Source organism: Rhinoraja longicauda, chromosome 35 (assembly GCF_053455715.1).
Source record: "Rhinoraja longicauda isolate Sanriku21f chromosome 35, sRhiLon1.1, whole genome shotgun sequence".
NCBI lineage: Eukaryota > Metazoa > Chordata > Chondrichthyes > Rajiformes > Arhynchobatidae > Rhinoraja > Rhinoraja longicauda.
Genome location: NC_135987.1, coordinates 11,227,494 through 11,248,218, shown reverse-complemented (window position 1 = coordinate 11,248,218; position 20,725 = coordinate 11,227,494). Strand labels below are relative to the sequence as shown.

Here is a 20,725-nt window from a genome sequence, read left to right as displayed (position 1 = left end):
TAATCAGGATCGAACCCGGGTCTTGGACATTGTCAGCCAGCAATGCCGCTCCGCTGTTCTACCGTGCCACTCCAAATGTACACACAATAAGCTCACATTTCAGGCCGCATGAAAACCATCAGATAATCTATTGTCATGATATTTATTGGGGAATAAATGTTGGCCCAAGGCAGAAAGGATGATGCCTAACTCTTTGATGTAGTGCTTTGAGAGAATTCATAAGAGATAGGAAGAGGTCATTTGACCCTTCAGTCTTGCTGTTATTCAATAGATCAAAGCTCGTCTTTTATCTTAGTGCTGCTTTCCTGAACTACCCTGGCTCTGATTCCCATAATATCCAAAAATGTATTGATTTTTGACCAGGCCTGTCTTCAATGCAACCTCTGGAGTGCAGCACTCCATTAGTATTGCCCTGGCGTGTCAGCTGGAACTTTGCTCGTCTGTGAAGATACTTTTAAGCCTGTAACCCGCTGAGTCTGAAATGAGTATGCTTGCTGCTATATCGTACATGACATCAGTACGTATCTGTAATACCATACTTATGGAATTTACTAAAATATATTTGCCATTGTGACAAATTAAGGTCAGCCAGGTTGGTGAATCTATGCTATTGCATTTATACATAACATAATTACTTGTTGTTTTTCTTCATGTCCAGACTGATGAGCTACTTGAAGAGATCCAGATTTTGCAAGAGGAAATGAAAAGAAAAGATCAGATGATTGAACATTTACAACAACAACTGGTGAGTTTGTCACCTGTACGAAATTATTACCATATCCATCCATTAATTGCCATTAACAAAACAGTTCCAGCTCAATTTCGGATTTAAAAAACAGAATGTTATTTGCCATTGGTGTTGGATCTATTCAAGTGATCATAGTGAATGGTTGATACTGACCATGGCACATTCACACACTGTTTGCTTCCCTCTGCATTAGCTGCAATATAACTGTCAAATATGTATTTTGCTGCAAGGGCATTACCTTGCCCAACATTAATATCATATTATTATCACAGATAACCGTTTAAGAATATGACAACAGTAACCAAACAGGTTGCAGGGTGTGATTCAAAATGTGAGAAAATATCTTCTGCTTTATAAAACATTTAAAATATATATTTTGGGGCAAGACACAAAATGCTGGAGTAACTCAGCGGATCAGCAGCATCTCTGGAGAGAAGGAATGGGAGACCCGAAACGTCACCCATTCCTTCTCTCCAGAGATGCTGCCTGTACCGCTGAGTTACTCCAGCATTTTGTGTCTACCTTGGATTTAAACCAGCATCTGCGGTTCTTTCCTACATATTTTGGGGCAGTATAGGTTTGGAATAAGCAGTCAAAGAGGAAGAAATGTTGGTGAACTGTCACCACTATGATATTTACCTATGGAATATTTGGGGGCTCTGGAACTGATTTGCTTCATTTCACTGAGAGCATTACAGAAGATCTGAGATCTCTGAAAGCAAAGCCAGATTAGTATATTCTACAACTAATGGGAGGGAAATAGCTTCTCTCAGACTGGTCCTAATCTAGAAAGTACGAAGGAAAATATAAAATGTATTATGCGTAATTATATAGTAAACAAAATAAAGATTAGGTAAGAATGGTTGCAGTGAAAGAGAGCAATAACATGAGGACAGACAAAAGGAATTTGGACACAAATAACTGCAGAAGGACATAAAGTGCTGGAGTAACTCAGATGGTCTGGCAACATCTCTGGAGAACATGGACAGGTGATGTTTCATGTCGAGACGCTTCTTCAGGCTCGATCTGAAACATCACTTATCCATGTTTTCCAGAGATGTTGCCTGACCTGCTGAGTTATTCCAGCACTTTGTTTCACTTTTGTGTAGTTCTTTCTTTCTACAAAGCGCAGATGCTGGAATCTTGAGCCAAAAACATAGTGCTAGAGCAACTTGGAAGGTCAGACCTCATCTCTGAACAACATGAATAAGTGACTTTTTGGGTCGGAACCCTTCTTCAGATGCAGGAAAAAGGAACTTGGAATGTGTTTCTGAAGCTCAGGATTAACTAAATTGTATAGGATTGAAATTGGAAACTTTCAATTAGCAAGTAGCATGTCAGAAGAAAGGTCTCGACCCGAAATTTTGCATATCCATGTTCTCCAGAAATGTTGCCTTACCTGCTGAGTTACTCCAGCATTTTGTGTCTTTCATGTAAACCAACATCTTCAATTACTTGTCTATCACATGGATCACCCCTTCAAGTTTACCTTGTGGCACATTCCAATGAGATCAAGGCAACCTAAGCCACTGCTAGCTGAAGAATAGCCAGATTTGGAGTTAATCAGGCTGTCCAACGTTTAAGCAATTTGCAAGTGATTGCAGGCTAAAATCATTCTCTGGATAATAGATTCTATTGACTCCTTGTCACCAGAGGCCGTAGATGAACTTGGACGAACATTTTTTAAACTTTCATGCAGAAAATTCCTTGTGTCATTATTTGTCACATTTCTATGTCAATAACCCACAAGGTAAACAAAGCTAAAGTGCAGATCAAATTGAATTGAATGGCACAGAAGGCTTGAGGGACTTACTGGCCTAATCCTCTTGCTATGTTTAGTTCTGTGAATAACTCTTTAATCATTATTTTTTACAATGTAAGCCTTTCAAAAATAGACAGCATCTTTGATCTAGCTAAATTCATAATGCCACCTCATTGATCCATTTTTTCCTTTGGCAATCCAACAAACAATACAAAAACAATTAATTAGATAAAGCAGAAATAATTTATCTTTATACCTTACTTTTCTAACTTACGTTATTATCTTTAAGCCCCACCTCAATGAATTCCATGCCCACCATGAAGCATAGCTTTTCTTCCTTCGCCTCCATGGGAGTGTGTCCTCACAGCCCAGTGACAACCCCTTCTCCCATCTCCAACATTCTTCCTCCTCTTGGACTCTCCCTGCTGGCTTCTATCCTCCCTGGACCTTTTTATTTCTAATTCTCTGCAAAACATCAACCACCCACCCTTACCCACTCCAAACTCACCCTCTCTGAACGTACAGCCTTCCGCTCACTTCTCAACGATTCCGACATTGTCATTAAACCCGCCGACAAGGGAGGTGGCGAAGTCTGGCAGGCCGACCTCTACCATGTGGTGGCCAGACACCAGCTCTCGGACACCTCCTCAAACCTACCTCTTTACCATGACCTCACAGATGAACACCAGGCCATCATCTCCCAGACTGTCTCTGATTTCATCAGCCCTGGCGATCTGCCCTTCACAGCCTCCAACCTTATTGTTCCCCAGCTCTGCATTGCCTGCTTCTGCTCCTGCACCCCTTCTAAAATCCACAAGCAGAACTGCCCAACAGACCCATTGTTTCATCCCTGCTCTTGCCCGACTGAACTCATCTCCATGTTCTAACCTACCCCCCTGTCCAATTCCTTTCAACCTGCATCAAAGATAACTCGCATGCCCTTCAACACTGTAATAACTTTCAGTTTCTAGGCCCCCAGTCACTTATCTTTACCATGAATGTCCAGTCCCTCTACACCTCCATCCCCCACCAGGATGGTCTCAAGGCCCTCTGTTTCTTCCTTGCACAGAGATACAACCAATTTCCCTCTACTAACACTCTCCTCCACCTAGCAGAACTTATCCTCAGCAGATCCTTTGCTTGACAGCTACTATAATGCCAGGAGATCAATCCTGGTTTAGTGAGACTGCAGAAGGGCACACTTGGAATAGCATCAATCAGACCTAAAAATCATGAGGTACCAGTCAAATGAAGCTGCAATTACAGGTTTACGTGTATGCTAAACAGCTTTCAATAGTGATGTTGTATTCAATGAATCAGCTCAAATATCGAGAGTCCGTCCACATTTAGTCATGAATGGAGATGGGTTCTTCAACAACTGCCAGGAAGAGGGGGCTCCAAGCCCATCCTCACCGGTGGTGATGCCCAGCATACAAGTGCGAAAGACAAAACTGATAAGCAGTATTCATTTATGCTACAGAGGTTGGAGATGATTACTATTGCCAAAAAGAGACATTGACCACCAACATTTGATATGCAATGGTGTTGCCATCATTGAGTTCCCCACCATCAATATCCCAGGGGCCACCATTGACCAACCACATAAATATCATTACTGCAAGAGCAGGTCAGAGGCTTAATATCTTTGTGCGAGTGGTTCATCTCCTCAGACCATAAGACCGTTCCATATTCTATAAGACACAAGAGGGAAGGATGAAGGAATACTCCTTCAGTTGCTTAGGTCAATCAAGTGCCAAAATTCTCAACAAGCTTCATATCATCCAAGATAAATCAGCTCGCTTGAATATACCTCATCAACTACCCCAAGCACTCATTCCTTTCACCATCTCTAGTGCGCAGTCAGCAATGGGTCCAAACTACAGTTGTTCAGCCAGGCCACATAAAAAGCACCTCCCAAACCCATGATCTTTCCTACTAAGAAGGGAAAAGGCAACAGATGCAGGGGACATCATCATCTGCTGGTTTGACTTCAAAACCTGATTTTGTTCCAAAATCAATTCATTTGGTCTTGATATTAGCTCAAAGGCCGAAGTATCACTCAGTCTCTGAATTGAATCGAGGTGTAAAGATTTAATGATACCCTCTCTACCTATTGATCATTGCTGTATGTACCATAACCACCTTCATAACATAATTGAAAAAAAATTAAATTATGAATTGAAAATAAGATGCCTTTCAAGAAAAGAATATAGAAACTACTCTTTTTTGTTACGCATGAAATTAATCTCTTAAATTGACTGGAGAGAAGGGGAGATTACCAGCATTTGTAACTTATTCTGCAGTTTGACTAAAACAAGTCACTTAGTTTCTGATGGGGCCTGTCTTCTTTTATAAAGGCTATAATTTTCAAATTAATTCCTTGTTATGTTCACTGGAGATGAAATAGTTGACTGCAGTTTTCTTTCTTAAAGTGTTGATTAAAGCATCAGGAAAGATGATAATCACTCATGTTACAAAGCCAGTAGCTCCAAATGAAATGGGGGTTATCAATGCACATTAGTAAAAGTGTCTTCAGTCATTTGATAGGATGTCAAGGATCTAAATCAAAACCCGTTATCAGATTATCAATGGATCATTTGAGATCTGCATATCCATCAAATTAACATTCATGATAATATAATTTAACAGGTCCTACTAATGCAAATGAGTCTGCAGAACTTATCTTCATTAAGCTATGGAGCTGGATTTTGGAGATTATCTGCCTTTATTAACTGCAATAAGTCATGTTCCAAGATTAAAGATTTAATTTTAGGGTACACAGAAAGCAGATTTCAAGCATTTTTGACTGATTCCCAGATACAGTTTGTCTGCAGAGGCTCCAAGCTGGACATTTTCTTAACTCAAATGAACATTTATCGAAAGCTTCGTTTGATTCAACAGCTTCGCCGTCTGTGTACCATCAAAGATCCAAAATTACCGCATTTAAATTTTAGGAAATTCCAAATGTTTTGCTGAATAATTGGTGTAGAGTTCTTTCCAAGAGCTAGTTTTGATAAATGTTTGGGCTGTGGGGCAGGGTGGGGTACTGTAATTCTTGAATTTGTCTTCATAAATGTGATATTACTATTTAAAGCGATTTACACATTACTCAAAGCAAATATTTAATTATTACATTAAAATATTTGTCATGTAACCAACAATGTACATTTAGAAAGTATCCTTATTATAAGTTAAGTATAAAAACTAAATGAGAGTGTGTTTTTGAATATGCTGGGAAGGGGCAGTCTGAAAGGCCCCATCAGAAACTAAAAATTATTCTTAAAAATACATAATTCATCTCTGTGTTTAAACTATTATTTGCTTGTCCTCTGCTGGCTGAGCATTGGTGCAACCAAGATGGAAAGTGAATGGTATTAATGTCAAATGCCAGAGGCTGGGTTGGAGTGCAGTTCTTTCTCTGCCTCAGCTGAGGGTTCTGTGTTGTGCTACAGGTGCCACCTCTGGGACTTCGGTTACAGGCCACTCAGACTGCGAATGAAGCCATTCTGCTAGTGGACAGATCTATGTGGTACCATGTCAAGATATTATTAATTCCACAGGCTTAGACATGAATGAAGCAAAAGAGACTAAATGACAGTGTCCTTTGACTGCTGGACTTACATCAAAGAATATAGGTATCACAGATGTGTTACTAATAGGATGCATTGTACAAAGTTTGCGGTACAGGCACTTGAAGGAAAATCCTAATTGACATCAATTGATCTTTTTGTTCAGATTTTTTTGGATTATTTTGACATGACACCAATTCCACTGTCAAAAGGGGAACTCTTATTGATTTAAAGGATGAGTGCTGTGTCTCTTGATATTTTAAAAAAAGACCCAGCATAACCTTAAACTAATTGTTATGAAGTTTCACTCCAACAAAGTGGCTCCTGTTATTAGTGAAATGGGAGATGGTTGAGAGAATGATTAATTTGTTTAAAACAAATAGCCTCCAAACAATTGACTTCAATTCTGTAATACAGTGTATTTACTGAAGATTGGAAAGTTTAAGTAAAATGGTGTTTGATGAATTGCATGTTTCAAAGCCTGTTCTGTATTAAAATTTTAAAGAGTTATTTTGCTCTTCTGCAGCATTTGATGTGGAAGCAGATATTTGTCAGCTTCCTTTCACCAAATGGTACCATACCCACATACAAATTATAAGCGTGCCATGTGCCAGCAGGGAGTATTTATATTCCTTCAAGGGGAACTCATCCACGAATGTGCACAAACACTTAAAAATTAATTTGAGGGTGGCGCATAATGAGAATTATTGCATTCTTCTTCATGCCATGTTTTCTTGGCCAGTTCAGAGGCACCTCAGCAACTAATGTGAAGTTGGAATGGATACCAAATTTCCTCTACCTGCAGGCTTATTACGTGTAATTTTGTTAAGTAGTGCAGTTGTTGTTGCTCTCAGCAGCAGTGTAGAATCTAACCAATGTTTATTTCCATGCTGTGAAATATTTCACTGTTATGCATTCAATTAAAAGACTATATCAGAAAAATAATGGCTATGAAAAGATAATTTTGGTCACACTCTCCAGGCAGTTGCTTTATTGAGAATGGCAAAGTACCTCTTGGAATTGTTATTTTTAATATACTAGATAGCGTTTTCAAACTGATAAATAATTGCCAGTTATATATGATAAACACATCCCTTTTGGTAACATTGATCCCAGCTTCTTATTAAGTTCTTCATTCCTTTACTATCCAGAATGTTTCTGATTACCTTGCACCATTTGTGTCATTTACTTCAAACCTCTTTTGCTTATTCCATAGCCTTCTAACCTGGTGTTCCATATTTTATGATATAATATCTATATACTAAAACTCTCGTTTGTTATCTTGTTTGTGACTGAACTTCAGCCAAAACGGTACACGATAGCGGCACAATTTTAGGCCCACCTTACTCACCATTGTCACTTTAGTGATAATGCGAGTAGCTTTATTGAAATCGGTGTTATATTTTAAAAGTTATTCACATTTTAAAGTTTAAAAGGAGGGGAGGGGGAGGGGGAAGAGGGGAGTGGGGGAGAAGAGAGAGGGGGGGGGTTGAGGAGAGAGGGGGGGGGGGGGAGGACAGGGTGCTGCACCAATGCAGGAGAGGTTTGGGCCCAATGGGTCCACTTTGTAGTTAGTTAAAATTAGTTGCACTTTTCACTTTCCACTTGCTCTTTCTGCTCCTCCCACATTCCATTCCCACTCCCGTTCTCACTCCCATTTCCTCTCTACCTAACCCTCCTCCCCAACATCAAAGCAGGCACTGTCCTCCACTTTAAGCCCCCCTCCGTTATATACTCTCTTGCATGCTTGCTCACTCTCCCTTATTCACAAAAAAACAGTTCAATTTCCAAAATCCATCCAGTTACTAAAAGTTACTGAAATATCATTCAGGTGAAGAACATCAAATTCTGTAATGGGTCGATATCGTTAAGCACATCTATCGAAATGTTTTGAAGCATAATGGTAATCAACTCACATCATGCTGCGATGCTCAAGCATTCACAAATTGTACCTAGTGGAATAGTGAGATAGTCATACCCTACTTCTTCATTATAAGAAATACCATTGCACCATTTTCAAATAGATTAGCCAGTGAAACATTAGCAGTTACACCATGAGCACTTGGATTCTGATGTCTTGAATGTGCACAAAAATTCAACAGTTCTGTTTGAAAAATACAGATATAATTATAGCCATATCCAGCCAAGTCAGCCAGCCTGGTCTGAAGAAAAGGATTAATGAGTTCAACGAGATCTGGGTGTCCTAGTGCATCAGTCAATGAAAGGAAGCATGCAGATACAGCAGGCGGTGAAGAAAGCCAATGGAATGTTGGCCTTCATAACAAGAGGAGTTGAGTATAGAAGCAAAGAGGTCCTTCTACAGTTGTACCGAGCCCTGGTGAGACCGCACCTGGAGTACTGTGTGCAGTTTTGGTCTCCAAATTTGAGGAAGGATATTCTTGCTATGGAGGGCGGGACTGTCGTATGTTGAAAGGCTGGAGCGATTGGGCTTGTATACACTGGAATTTAGAAGGATGCGGGGGGATCTTATTGAAACATATAAGATAATTAGGGGATTGGACACATTAGAGGCAGGAAACATGTTCCCAATGTTGGGGGAGTCCAGAACAAGGGGCCACAGTTTAAGGATAAGGGGTAGGACATTTAGAACGGAGATGAGGAAGAACTTTTTCAGTCAGAGAGTGGTGAAGGTGTGGAATTCTCTGCCTCAGAAGGCAGTGGAGGCCAGTTCGTTGGATGCTTTCAAGAGAGAGCTGGATAGAGCTCTTAAGGATAGCGGAGTGAGGGGGTATGGGGAGAAGGCAGGAACGGGGTACTGATTGAGAGTGATCAGCCATGATCGCATTGAATGGCGGTGCTGGCTCGAAGAGCTGAATGGCCTACTCCTGCACCTATTGTCTATTGTCTATTGTAGGAAGGAACTGCAGATGCTGGTTTAAACCAAAGATGGACACAAATTGATGGAATAACTCAGTGGGACAGGCAGCATCTCTGGAGAGAAGGAATGGGCGACATTTCGGGTGCTTCAGCTCAAGAGTCAAGAGAGTGTTTAATTGTCATATCTACCGAAACGCAACAATGAAATTCTTTCTTACAGCAGCACAGCAGTACTCAATGGATTTAGTTTATACTTATAATTTTAGAGATACAATGCAAACACAGGGCCCTTCGGCCTACCGAGTCCAACCAGCGATCACCCTGTACGCCAACACTACCTTACACACTCGGGATAATTTTACAATCTTTTTACTGACGCCCATTAACCTACAAAACTGTATGGGAGGAACTGCAGCACCCTGAGAAAACCTACACGATCACAGGGAGAATGTTCAAATTCCATACATACAGCACCCATAGTCAGGATCGAACCCGGGTCTCGGTAGCAGAAAGGCAGAAACTCTATCACTGCGCCGCTGTGCCCAAGCTAATGTAATAAACAAAAAATGTTCAATAAATATAAAACCCAATATAGTGCAAAACAAAACAAAGCCCAAAGTCCTTATTAATCATTCAGCTTAGTTTTGGTCAAGGATCCATGTGTTTAACATATTTTCTCCCTCCACAGATGCTGACCTTTGAATATTTGTATAATTTTGATTCATTTGAAAAGGATTTCTTTGCTTGACAGACTGTGACTGTTCATACTGTTGTACAGGTTGTATTGATTGAAACATTGATTTGGAGGGCAGATTTTGTTTTAGAATCAACTTCAATAAAATATTGTCACAGTAGAATATAATAGTGAAGTGCATTATTGCCGTATGATAAAGAATTTTACTAAAGAATGACCAGCTCCATAAGTATAAAAATTTTAAAAATGGACATTCAGGAAATTTGAAATAAAAACAAAATGTTGGAAATAACAGCAGGACATTATTTTCCAAGAAACAAAATCTGGTGAAGTTGAAACTTCCCAGTTCAAATATGGCCAGTTTGAGTACAATTGGATGAGAGTTATGCATTGGACACAATTAATGTCAAGCAACAGAAACTGTACCTACCTCCAACCACTTACAGCTGAAGAGGCTTTCATTTTTAAAGAAATCGGGCACTCTGCAGTTGTGTCAACATTTGGCGCAAGGAATCAATATGGATGCAATGACCTAGTTTTATGTCGCCCTTAATTTTGTTTAAATTGTTGTGTTCCAGAAAGTGCATAGTGTTGAGAGATGAGAATTGCTTCAATTTTTTGGAAATCACTTTGAGTCAGCTATTAGTGAACATCTGATCATTTCCTTGGTTATTGTTAGAGGTAAATTTTGGAACTAATGCCATTGCAAACAGCTGTAAGTGAGCCGCAGTAGTTATGGACCATTTAATAAGATACTTAGCACTGGGAAATTGCATGCTTCCAGTCATTGAGATTCCGCTATACAATGCATTCACTGTATTTTCTTATGCGGATTTAAACTATAATGTTGAGGCTTGAGCATATAATCTATGCTGGTATTTTGAGCAATGCTGAGGGATTGTTGGACAACTGAGAGTTCCACATAGGATGAGATGTTGAACAGTGCCCTTGTGGCCTGCATTTTTGTTTTATCTCTTTACATTTGAATAAAGATAGCTGACAATAGGAATAAAGTGTTTGTTTTCAAGCAAGCAGACTGTAGGCATCGCTGAAATTCATACAGAGCCCTCAGGTATTCGCTATTTTACTAAAGTTTTTCAACTATTTTATATTTACAAGTCTATGAGGTACAGAAAGTAAACTGTCAGTATCTCCTACAGTGCAGCAATCCCTCGGCATGGCACTAAACGCCAATGTTGATAGTTGCTCAAGTTTTTATATTTGGTTTAAATCCACTTCAGAATAGACCGTACCGACTCTGTACAGTATACAATTATGTAGGAAACTTACGTTAATGACTTGTATTAATTATAAAGGCTTAGGGTATTTGGCATATCATTGAAAGTTATGATGACATAATACTTGTTATTATAGTGAAGAGTAGAATAACAGAAAGTTTTCGTGGATATATTGGAATAGATAGACACAACCCATTTGAAATTGAGTGCAGAAATATATGAAGTGGAAGAAGTGAGAAAATACAATTTGGATCAAGGGTACAGATAAACAGTATTTGCAAGAGTAGAAAGATGCCAGGATTTTTGTTGATCAGGGCAGGTTAACTGACCAATCTTTTGAGCAAATGGGACCTGGATCATTCCAATTGCGTATGAGAAGGAGGTGGTGGTGAGGCACCTTGTTGAACCAGTACAGTATTCTCAGTGGGGGTTGTTTGTCCATGAGGCTTGTGCAACAGAGCCTAGTTTCTGATTATTTGGACCTTGTCATTGGTCTAAGATGTCCCTCTATCATGGCCACGTGGTAGCTTGTGAGTCACAACAACCCGACGATTAAAGAGGGCATGTTCAGGCAACCCTACTCATCCTCGACCCCAAGTGACTGCTTGAATAGAAGATGCATAACATTGATAAGCAAGAGGAATAAAAGTAATATAGTCCTATTGTTGGTGGTATTTTGTTCTAATTCCTCTATTGTGGGTCAATCAGAGTGTCCTTGGTCATGATATTTGAATTCCTACACAAAAGCAGCTCTTTCTAATTCAACTGTGATTAATTGCAGTTGCTCAATCTGAAGAGTTCTCCTCTTGTAAACACAATGGATGCAGTGAATCCTTCCCGTGCTCACAGCACTTACTGTAAATACATAGAGACAAAAACATGATCATAATTTGTTTTATTACTTAACTTCTCCCATAAATGAAATCAGACATAAACACATCCAAGATAAAGCTTTGGTTTCAAAGATTAATATACCCTCCATCTTCATAGAGCTGATCATCTTCCAATGTTTATTAAAAGAGAATTGAAACATATTGATCAGAGATACAAATTTATTATTTGAATGAGGATTATTATTTATTATTATTTGAATGAGGATTATTATTTGAATGAGGATTATGTCAGTGACTTTGAAATTAATTCATACCAACCGCACATTTTAGGTCCTTATTTATGAAAAATGATCTTTTGATGTTCTATCTATCAAAATGTTCATGGTTGTATTCATATATTGTAGATTGGGAATATGCCATTTTTATCAATTTAGTTTCACACACTATTTGATGAGTGCCAAGCTTTTGGCAGCCTTGCCCGATTCAGTATCTTAGAAGCTTAATTCTATTGAAATTCATGTGATCTAAAATTTGCCCCACAGCAGACAGCACTTACTGAATCTCCAGCATTTTAACAGAAACGTGAATAAGGCTACACATCTTTTAGTCTGAATAATTCATCAGAGATTCATTTGCCAATTATCAGAAACAAATTTCTGTTGCAAATTTCTGTGCCTTTGAAATTTCTCACCCAAAAATCTGAACACAAAATTTACATTGTTTATAAAAGGAGACATTAGATGCTTGAATTTCCTTCATTTCTCTGAGATATATAGCCAAACCCTCAAACGTTCATTTATATAGTTGCACTGAGGCAAACAAGCTGGTTGAACTTTTGCAGATAACATATGGAATACTGATACATTTTAGCAGAGTAAAGCTTAAAATCATCTGAAATTTCTGAAGTTTAGTAACTTTTTTTCTTTGTGATATTGTTTTCAACCATCTTGCTGAGATTTACACCACATGTTGCTGCATTTATCCATCCTGGTAAATTTGAAATGAACAAATATCCAGGATCCTCCACTAATCACTCCTCATTGGGTTTTACGAGTGGGTAAATACGAGCTGGAATGACCATTGAAAATTCCCCTGCTGTGTGTTATTGAGAGAGGAGGAGGTGGTATCAAATTTGCATGACTCTGATGCATCGGAAAGGAGCGAATTCACTAGCACAGCAATATGGGCTTGAACATTCCTCCTATCTGCTTAGGTCCCAACAGACACATTCACTTCTCAGAAAACAGAATTTACGATGAGCTTTATAATCCGAAAAATGTCACTCTGGTCACCATTTAGATCTTGATTAGTGTTTTAATTTTTTTTTAATTGATGTCGAATGATCTGGGTATCGTTGAGTGTTCACTTCCTCACTACCAGCCCATCTTCCTCGTTGTGATCAATTGAATGTCACATTTAATTACTGTACAGAAACTCAGAGTAAAATATTGGAAATCTTTTACTTATTACATGAATGTCTTTAGAATTTACCACGCGGTCTGAATATTGTGCAACAAGTGGGGCAGATATTTTGGACTGAAGCTAATTGTGTGTGGGGAGGTCTGTCTATGTAGTGATAAGTTTAAAAATAGCAAGAAGGCACATCTGCACACAAATTTTCAGCTAACATTCAGTTATCAGGTTAAATCCCGTCAACATCATTCACATTTACATCCATATTCTCCAAAGCGGCTGTCCATTTTCTTTCAGTGGCAAAAAAGTTTGTATTTTGATGTACTAATTGAAATGAGAGTCAAAACTCTTCTGAGGTCTTGTGAGACTGACATCATCTCTTGTGCACCTTAACTAATTTCCTGGGAACCAAGACCTTTTCAAAACCGTTTTATTAAACGCGATTGCAAATTCAAAGTTAATTCTCAACAGTTAATGGTGGAACTGAGTGTCTGGTCACACTTGCAATTATTTGGGGATGGTTTTAATCCTCTCATCATTGCTACCATTTGATGTGTTGTGCCAAATAATTTGTGAAAGTTAGCTTTTGCTGCAGACTGTTCGAAGAGAGGCTAATGAGCTCAGTCAGCCTTCCAAGAACATTCTAGAATTATATATGCCAACTGGCTGGAGCTCCAAGCCAGCTCGTTTTTTCTTAGAATTGATTCACTCCAGCAATAGAATGTCAATGAGTATAATTTATCATCAGTGTATGCCTTAAGGAGACCTGGTATTACTAGTCAGCATGGTTCCCTTGTATGCTGTGCTGATGGTTAGTGGATCAGTTTACATTGTAATTCAGGGGAGTGTGTTTTTCTTATTCTGTGTCAATGCCAAGCAATTTGCAATTCATTCTGCCAGATGAATACACACTAAACCATTATTAAAGGTTTCATTTAGTTCTTTAATTTCTTATTTATGCATTGGCAGATATAAAGACTGAACCTGCTTTATACCCTTAGTGCATCTCAATATGTATCACAGCCAAATATTTCTGGGGTGTAGTCACTATACTAAGAAACATACTATACTAAGACACATTTGCCATAAACAGCAATGAGATAATGGATAACCATGATTATTAAAGGCAGTTCAGAACTACCGTCTTAAGGATCAAAGAGAGTTAACCTTGCCTGTAATGTCGATAGCCTCAAAATTAATAGCTCTCCATCAATGCCGAGAAATATCTCAATTTGTCTCTTAGCACTCAGTGAGCATAAATTATAACAATTTTTTTTAAACTACTGGTGGAACTCAGAGTCTCAGAGAGCATCTGTGGATAGAAATGGACAGACAACTTGATTTCAGACCAGGACCCATCAGACTTATTGAGTTAGTTAGATTGCTGCAATTAGATTGGGTTGCAAATGCTTTAGTCAGCATCAGTGGTGCTGAAGTATAGATGGCTAAGAACTTGAGGTTCTTGGGCATAAATATCACCTACAATTTGTCCGCTTCCAACCACATTGAAGCTATGGCCAAGAACACACACTAACACCTCTTCTTCATCAAAAGACTAAGGAAATTCTATGACTTTTAGCAATTTTTAGATGTACCATAGAAAGCATCCTATACTAATCAATCTCAATCTTGGTTGGCAACAGCTCTACCCAAGACCACAAGGAACTGCAGAGAGTTGACATCCCTGTCAATCGCAAATCCAACTTCCTACCCCCCCCCCGGAAATGACTCCATCTACACTTTTCGCTGTCTCATGAAAGCAGTCAATATAATCAAAGGCCACTCACATTCCGGTCATTCCCTCTTCTCCTCATTTTCCTCAGGCAGAAGATACAGAAGCTTGAGGTGCCAGATTCAGGAACAACTTTTTCCCATCTGTTATCAGACAACTGAACGGACCTCTCATAAGCTAAGGATGTAGTCCCGATCTCCCATCCTCTCTCATTGACCTTTTTAAAATCTGCTCTTTTTCTTTAGCTATAACATTGTAATGCTGTAACACTATATTATCACTCTAGTTATAGAGTCATAGAGTGCTACGGCGTGGAAACAGGCCCTTTGGTCGAACCTGCCCATACCGGCCAACATGTGCCAGCTACACTAGTCCCATCTGTCCATGTTTGGTCCATATCCCTCCAAACCTGTCCTATCCATGTACCTGTCTAACTGTTTCTTAAACGTTGGGATAGTCCCTGCCTCAACTACCTCCTCTGGCAGCTTGTTCCATACATCCACCCCCCCTTTGTGTGAAAAAGTTACCCCTCAGATTCCTGTTAATTTTTTTCCCCTTCACCTTAAACCTATGTCCTCCGTTCCACGATTCACCTACTCAAGGCAAGAGACTCTGTGCATCTACCCGATCTATTCCTCTCATGATTTTATACACCTCTATAAGATCACCCCTCATCCTCCTGTGCTTCAAGGAATAGAGTCCCAGTCTACTCAACCTCTCCCTATAGCTCAGATTCTAGTCCTGGCAACATCCTCGTAAATCTTCCCTGTACCTTTTCCAGCTTGATAACATCTTTCCTATAACATAGTGCCCAGAACTGAACACAATACTCCAAATGCAGCCTTATACAACTGCAATATAACCTTCCAACTTCTATACTCAGTACTCTGACTGATGAAGGCCAATGTGCCAAATGCCTTTTTGACCACCCTATCTATCTGTGACTCCACCTCCAAGGAACCATGCACCTGTACTCCGAGATCCCTCTGCTCTAGAACACGTCTCAGAGCCCTACAATTCACTGTGTATCTACAACACTCCCCAGAGCCCTACCATTCACTGTGTAAATTATAGTTATTTTTTTCTCGTTGCATTAGGTGTAGTACTTGTCTATGGCTAGATTGTATACATTTAAGGTATGATTTGTCTGAATAGCACACATGTTTGTCACACTATCCTTCTACACATGGCAATAATAAACCAATACCAATGTAGGCTGAGCAAATGGACAAAAGACATTCTTCATATTTTAGTGAAGAGCATTGGTCTGTTTTTATTTTTTTTAGAGATCTTGCATCCATCCATGCTAATATATATGCTCGACACTTTTTTAATCGATTACAGACACATATTATTCTAAATATAAAACAGCATGGGTTCAAATAAATTAGTTTTGTACTGCAGGCTATCTGCTGTTGTACAAAGCACTGCACAGTGTGATTGTCACATATGATTTACCCACTCAACGTACAAGAAGAGTTTTTGCATCAATCTCTTCATCTTAAAATAATGTACAATTCTCTTCCAGACAAAATCATTTAAATATTTTAGTTTTTACTTTATTTTGTTGCATTGTATGATCATTGTTGTAGCCATTATTTCCATTGATATTCCTTAGGCGAATGTTCCCAGTAACTATCAATCAATTCATTCATCTCAATACTAATCTATATAGAAAACATCATAAACATTAGTACAAAATTAGAAACTTTGTCCCAGATAATTTTTTGTCAAATTAACAGAGAGGCTAATGATGTTAATTGTTTAGTTTAGTTTAGAGATACAGTGCAGAAACAGGCATTTTGGCCCACCAAGACGGCACCGACCAGTGATCCTCGCACATTAACACTATGCTACACACACTAGGCCAATTTACATTTTAAACCAAGCCAATTAACCTACAAGCCCGGACGTCTTTGAAGTGTGGGAGGAAACCCACGTGGTCACGGGGAGAACGTACAAACTCCATTCAGACAGCACCCATAGTCGGGTTCGAACCCGGGTCTATGGTGCTGTAAGCACTGTAACGCGGCAACTTGTGCCACCTCTACCTGCTGCCCTGTTTATGTGCCGTGCCTCCCTGTTTATGTGCCAGTGATACTCCAATGGCAAGCAAAAGATGTTTGGTTGAAACCAAATAAAGGTTAATGCCTGAGACATGTTGTAGCGTCAGTAGAATTGTATAAACAGCATCTTGCATAAATTACTGTCTTGTTTACAGTTAATACAAGATAAATTCACCACAGAGATCTTGTAATTTCAAATTTTATCTATCCTTTTAACAATGTGATAATTGTAGTTAAATATCTCTGCTGCTCTAAATTAATTATTGCAGGTTCAGAGTTTATTATTTTAATAGTTGAAAACTTCAAGCATTTTTTTACTTATTTATTTTTTCTATGCTAAAAATCAAGCCAATCAAACCAAGTGCAGAAACATAATTAAAAACCCCACAATGTGCTGGAGTAACTCAGTGGGCCAGGCCCCATACTGTTGTTCTAGCTCTATGAAACCTGACTTTCCTACTTGATTTTCAAAGCTGTAGTCCCTTCTCTCTTTGCTTTTATCTCCTTTTTTTCTCATTTGGGCTGTTATTCAATTTTTCTTTTTGCCTATCACTTCCACAACTTAAATATTCTGGAATATTGAATTCCCAACCTTGGACACTTTATCAGCATATCCCATTATTGGTTATTAGATTGTACTAATTCAATTTGTTCAATTTTTCATTTATGTTTTTTCAATTGATTATGTTGCAGAGTGATTCTGTATGGTGTAAAATAACTGCATCTTTCTCTTGACAGAATTATAAATATTGTCATCCTTTACTTTAATTACTACCAGATTCCTTCAGCTTACTGGAAGCTGAGGATGGCTTGCTGACCAGAACAGTATAAATGGAGTCATCAGCTGCTGCTGAAATAACGCATTCATCTGTGTTGTTTGACTGGTGTATAGTCTATCTGTTCCTGATTAGAATAAGGACATTGTGATAAGGATAGAAACTCATTACTGCAAGAAATTGCTTTGCCTCTGGATTTGCAATGTGGTGCAACATCTCCAGAAATGAATCTCTCTCCAACAAATGTTTCATTAATAGAAGTTTTCTAAAAATATTTACCATTTGGTCACATGCTGGAGTAACTCAGCAGGTCAGGCAGCATCTCGGGAGAGAAGGAATGGGTGACGTTTCGGGTCGAGACCTTCTTCAGTCTGAAGAAGGGTCTCGACCCAAAACGTCACCCACTCCTTCTCTCCCGAGATGCTGCCTGACCTGCTAAGTTACTCCAGCATTTTGTGAATAAATACCTTCGATTTGTACCAGCATCTGCAGTTATTTTCTTATACCATTTGGCCAAATCATAAGTGGTGTTCAATATTGATAGATATTGTAATAAAAAACTGTATGCCTTGAGGTAAAGCATTGATTATTTGTTGAAATGTTTTCTGTGCTTACAGAGCAATTGGCATATGACACTGCAACATGTGCTGATCAGCAGTATGTACTATTGTATCTAATATTGTGTTAAGAAATACAGGGACTGCTTTTGTATGTGTAGAGGCTGCAACAAATAGAAAGTTTTTCAAAATATTTACCTTGTATCTCTCTTCCCCAGGTATCTCGCCTTGAAATAAATTGCAATAGACATGGTTGATCGGAAAGTAAAATAGCTGCATAGGCTTAATTGTAAAATGTTTCAAGGTGCTTTGCAGGAACACACTTGGTTAAAAACTTATGCCAAGATAATGGAAAAGCAATTAGGAAAGCCTTATCAAAGAGTTGTGTTAAGTAATTCTGGAGAAATTAGAAGAAGACAAAGGTTTAAAGAGCCAATATCTGAAGTAGGGTCTCGACCTGAAACGTCACCCATTCTTTCTCTCCAGAGATGCTCCCTGTCCCGCTGAGTTACTCCAGCTTTTTGTGTCTATTCTGAATTTATGAGCTTTGTAAAAACACGGTTGCCAATAGTTGCAAGGATGGAAGTGGGAATTAGCTAAGATCAGAGCTAAAGGACCATGAGGCATCTTGGAGGGAAGTTAGTAAGAGAGAGAGAGGTGTTGGGGCAAATGAGTCAAATTTTGATTGAGGAATTCCAAGGCATGTTAGGGCGAGAAGCCATGTAAAACTTTTTAACAAGATAATAAGAACTTTAAAATCAAGATGTTTGGAGAGCAAGAGCTGATTAAATTGAGCACATATGGAAAGCATGGCACCAAGGTGTTTAGACATTATTTTATGGGGGAGTTTATTTGACCAATTCCTGTTTTTTTAATATATATAGAGCACCAGATGTCATTGCCGGAAAGAAAATTCAGCCACAAAAGGACCAGCGTGTTCTAATGCTGATAAGACCACCCAAACAGTCAATAAAGGAACCTCCGTAAGTCCACTGTCTCCAGATCTCTTAGCCTGACCATCACTCACCCCATGTATCCTTTCTCTATTTGTTTGTCTTTCATTTTCCATATCTCCATGCCCATCATTGTTTGAAATACTGTGGCACCAACTCAAGGTAAAAGTTACGATATTTGGGACGTGTACTGGCATGCAAATTAAGAAAGTACATTAACAAAATATATCTCCTGTTATGAATAGTGGATTTAATAGTTTTCTGTTCTGACTTGTTGTCTATGGAGGGTTTTGATGTGTTATACAAAATTAAACCTTTTAAATATCAAATACCTTGTCCTTACAGAGCCTGCTGACAGCCTACTATACCTGTTGACATAGTAGGAAGTATTGTGTTACAACATCATGAACATTATCTTCCAACCAAGCTTGATGAAGCTTATGTTGAAATTCGGACAATTAACACTACACCTGTCCACCGTCTGAAAATGTTTACGCATATCTCAGAACAGAGATTGGCTCTCATATTAAATGTTGCCGTGACAAAAGCTAAAATGCTTGCTTCAATATGTTGATTATAGTACGTAGCTGATGTAGTAACATGTAGAAAAACTTAAGTAGTTGGGGGAAATTTCCAACATACTTTTTTCCCCCATTTATTGTATTGGTATGCACTTGGTAAAACCAATGTATGCTAAAGTAAATAATCAGCAAGAATTTGGTACCGGTTTCACACATTACCTCACATTTCTGCCATATTTTTATCAGGCTGATAACTGTAGAGGCAACAGGAGAACATGTCGTGACCAAAATAATCAGTCCAGTGGCAGCAAACTATACTACCCAACTTTTCTCCCAGTCATGCTGGCTCTGTTGGCCTCACCACTTCAATAACTAAGAGTTTATCGTGTTCTAATCAAGGCAATCACAAATTATACTGATCTTCGATACTGAGCATAATTGACAATTGATTAAGGTTATAGTGCAGGTTCATGCACTATTATTAAATTCTACCTGCATTTACAGGGGATAACCTGTTATCCAGCTGTGGTGGTGCAAGGGAAACAGTTAATGCAACCGCACGCAGTCAAGATACGCAGTCATGAACGACCCAGACTGTTCAAAAGTAACCATGTATCAAACTGCAAAAACAAATTAAAGTTTCTTTTATCTTTCTAATTAAAACAGTTTTCCATTACCTTCAGAGTAATGCGTGGTATCATGCACAAATGTTATCTCTTCTCGGTACATGGTATGAAGCATATTCTGTTGTCTTTTATATTATCAGCAAAGAGGTATTTTGCTGTTCTAATGCAAATTATCTATGGATAAAATTCACTATTGGTTTCATTTTTACAAAGTCTTTCCAATTTAACTTTCTCATTGCCCTCACAGCTTCCTTTGGAATAATTATACATGTAACCTCAAGCTGCACCAACAGATCCATAAAGAAAGAGTAATCAATTAGCCCTCCGAGTCCTTTCCACAATTTAATGAGATCATGGCTTTTCTGTGACATAACTCATGATCTTCACCCTTTTCTCCTT

General features: G+C 38.7%; 1 protein-coding gene across 5 annotated transcripts in view; it reads left to right on the top strand.

Moving 5' to 3' along the window:
- Nucleotides 1-20,725, top strand: part of ccser2a (coiled-coil serine-rich protein 2a) — a 356,049-nt gene that overhangs the window by 265,060 nt on the left and 70,264 nt on the right. For 4 of the 5 annotated variants that reach the window (XM_078428296.1, XM_078428297.1, XM_078428299.1 and 1 more), the window contains exons 9-10: nt 659-745; nt 19,111-19,209. In XM_078428296.1, the coding sequence (XP_078284422.1) occupies nt 659-745; nt 19,111-19,209 (186 nt within the window). Of the gene's footprint in view, nt 1-658; nt 746-19,110; nt 19,210-19,524; nt 19,582-20,725 lie in introns of those variants that run through there. The other variant, XM_078428300.1, reaches the window with a different exon arrangement.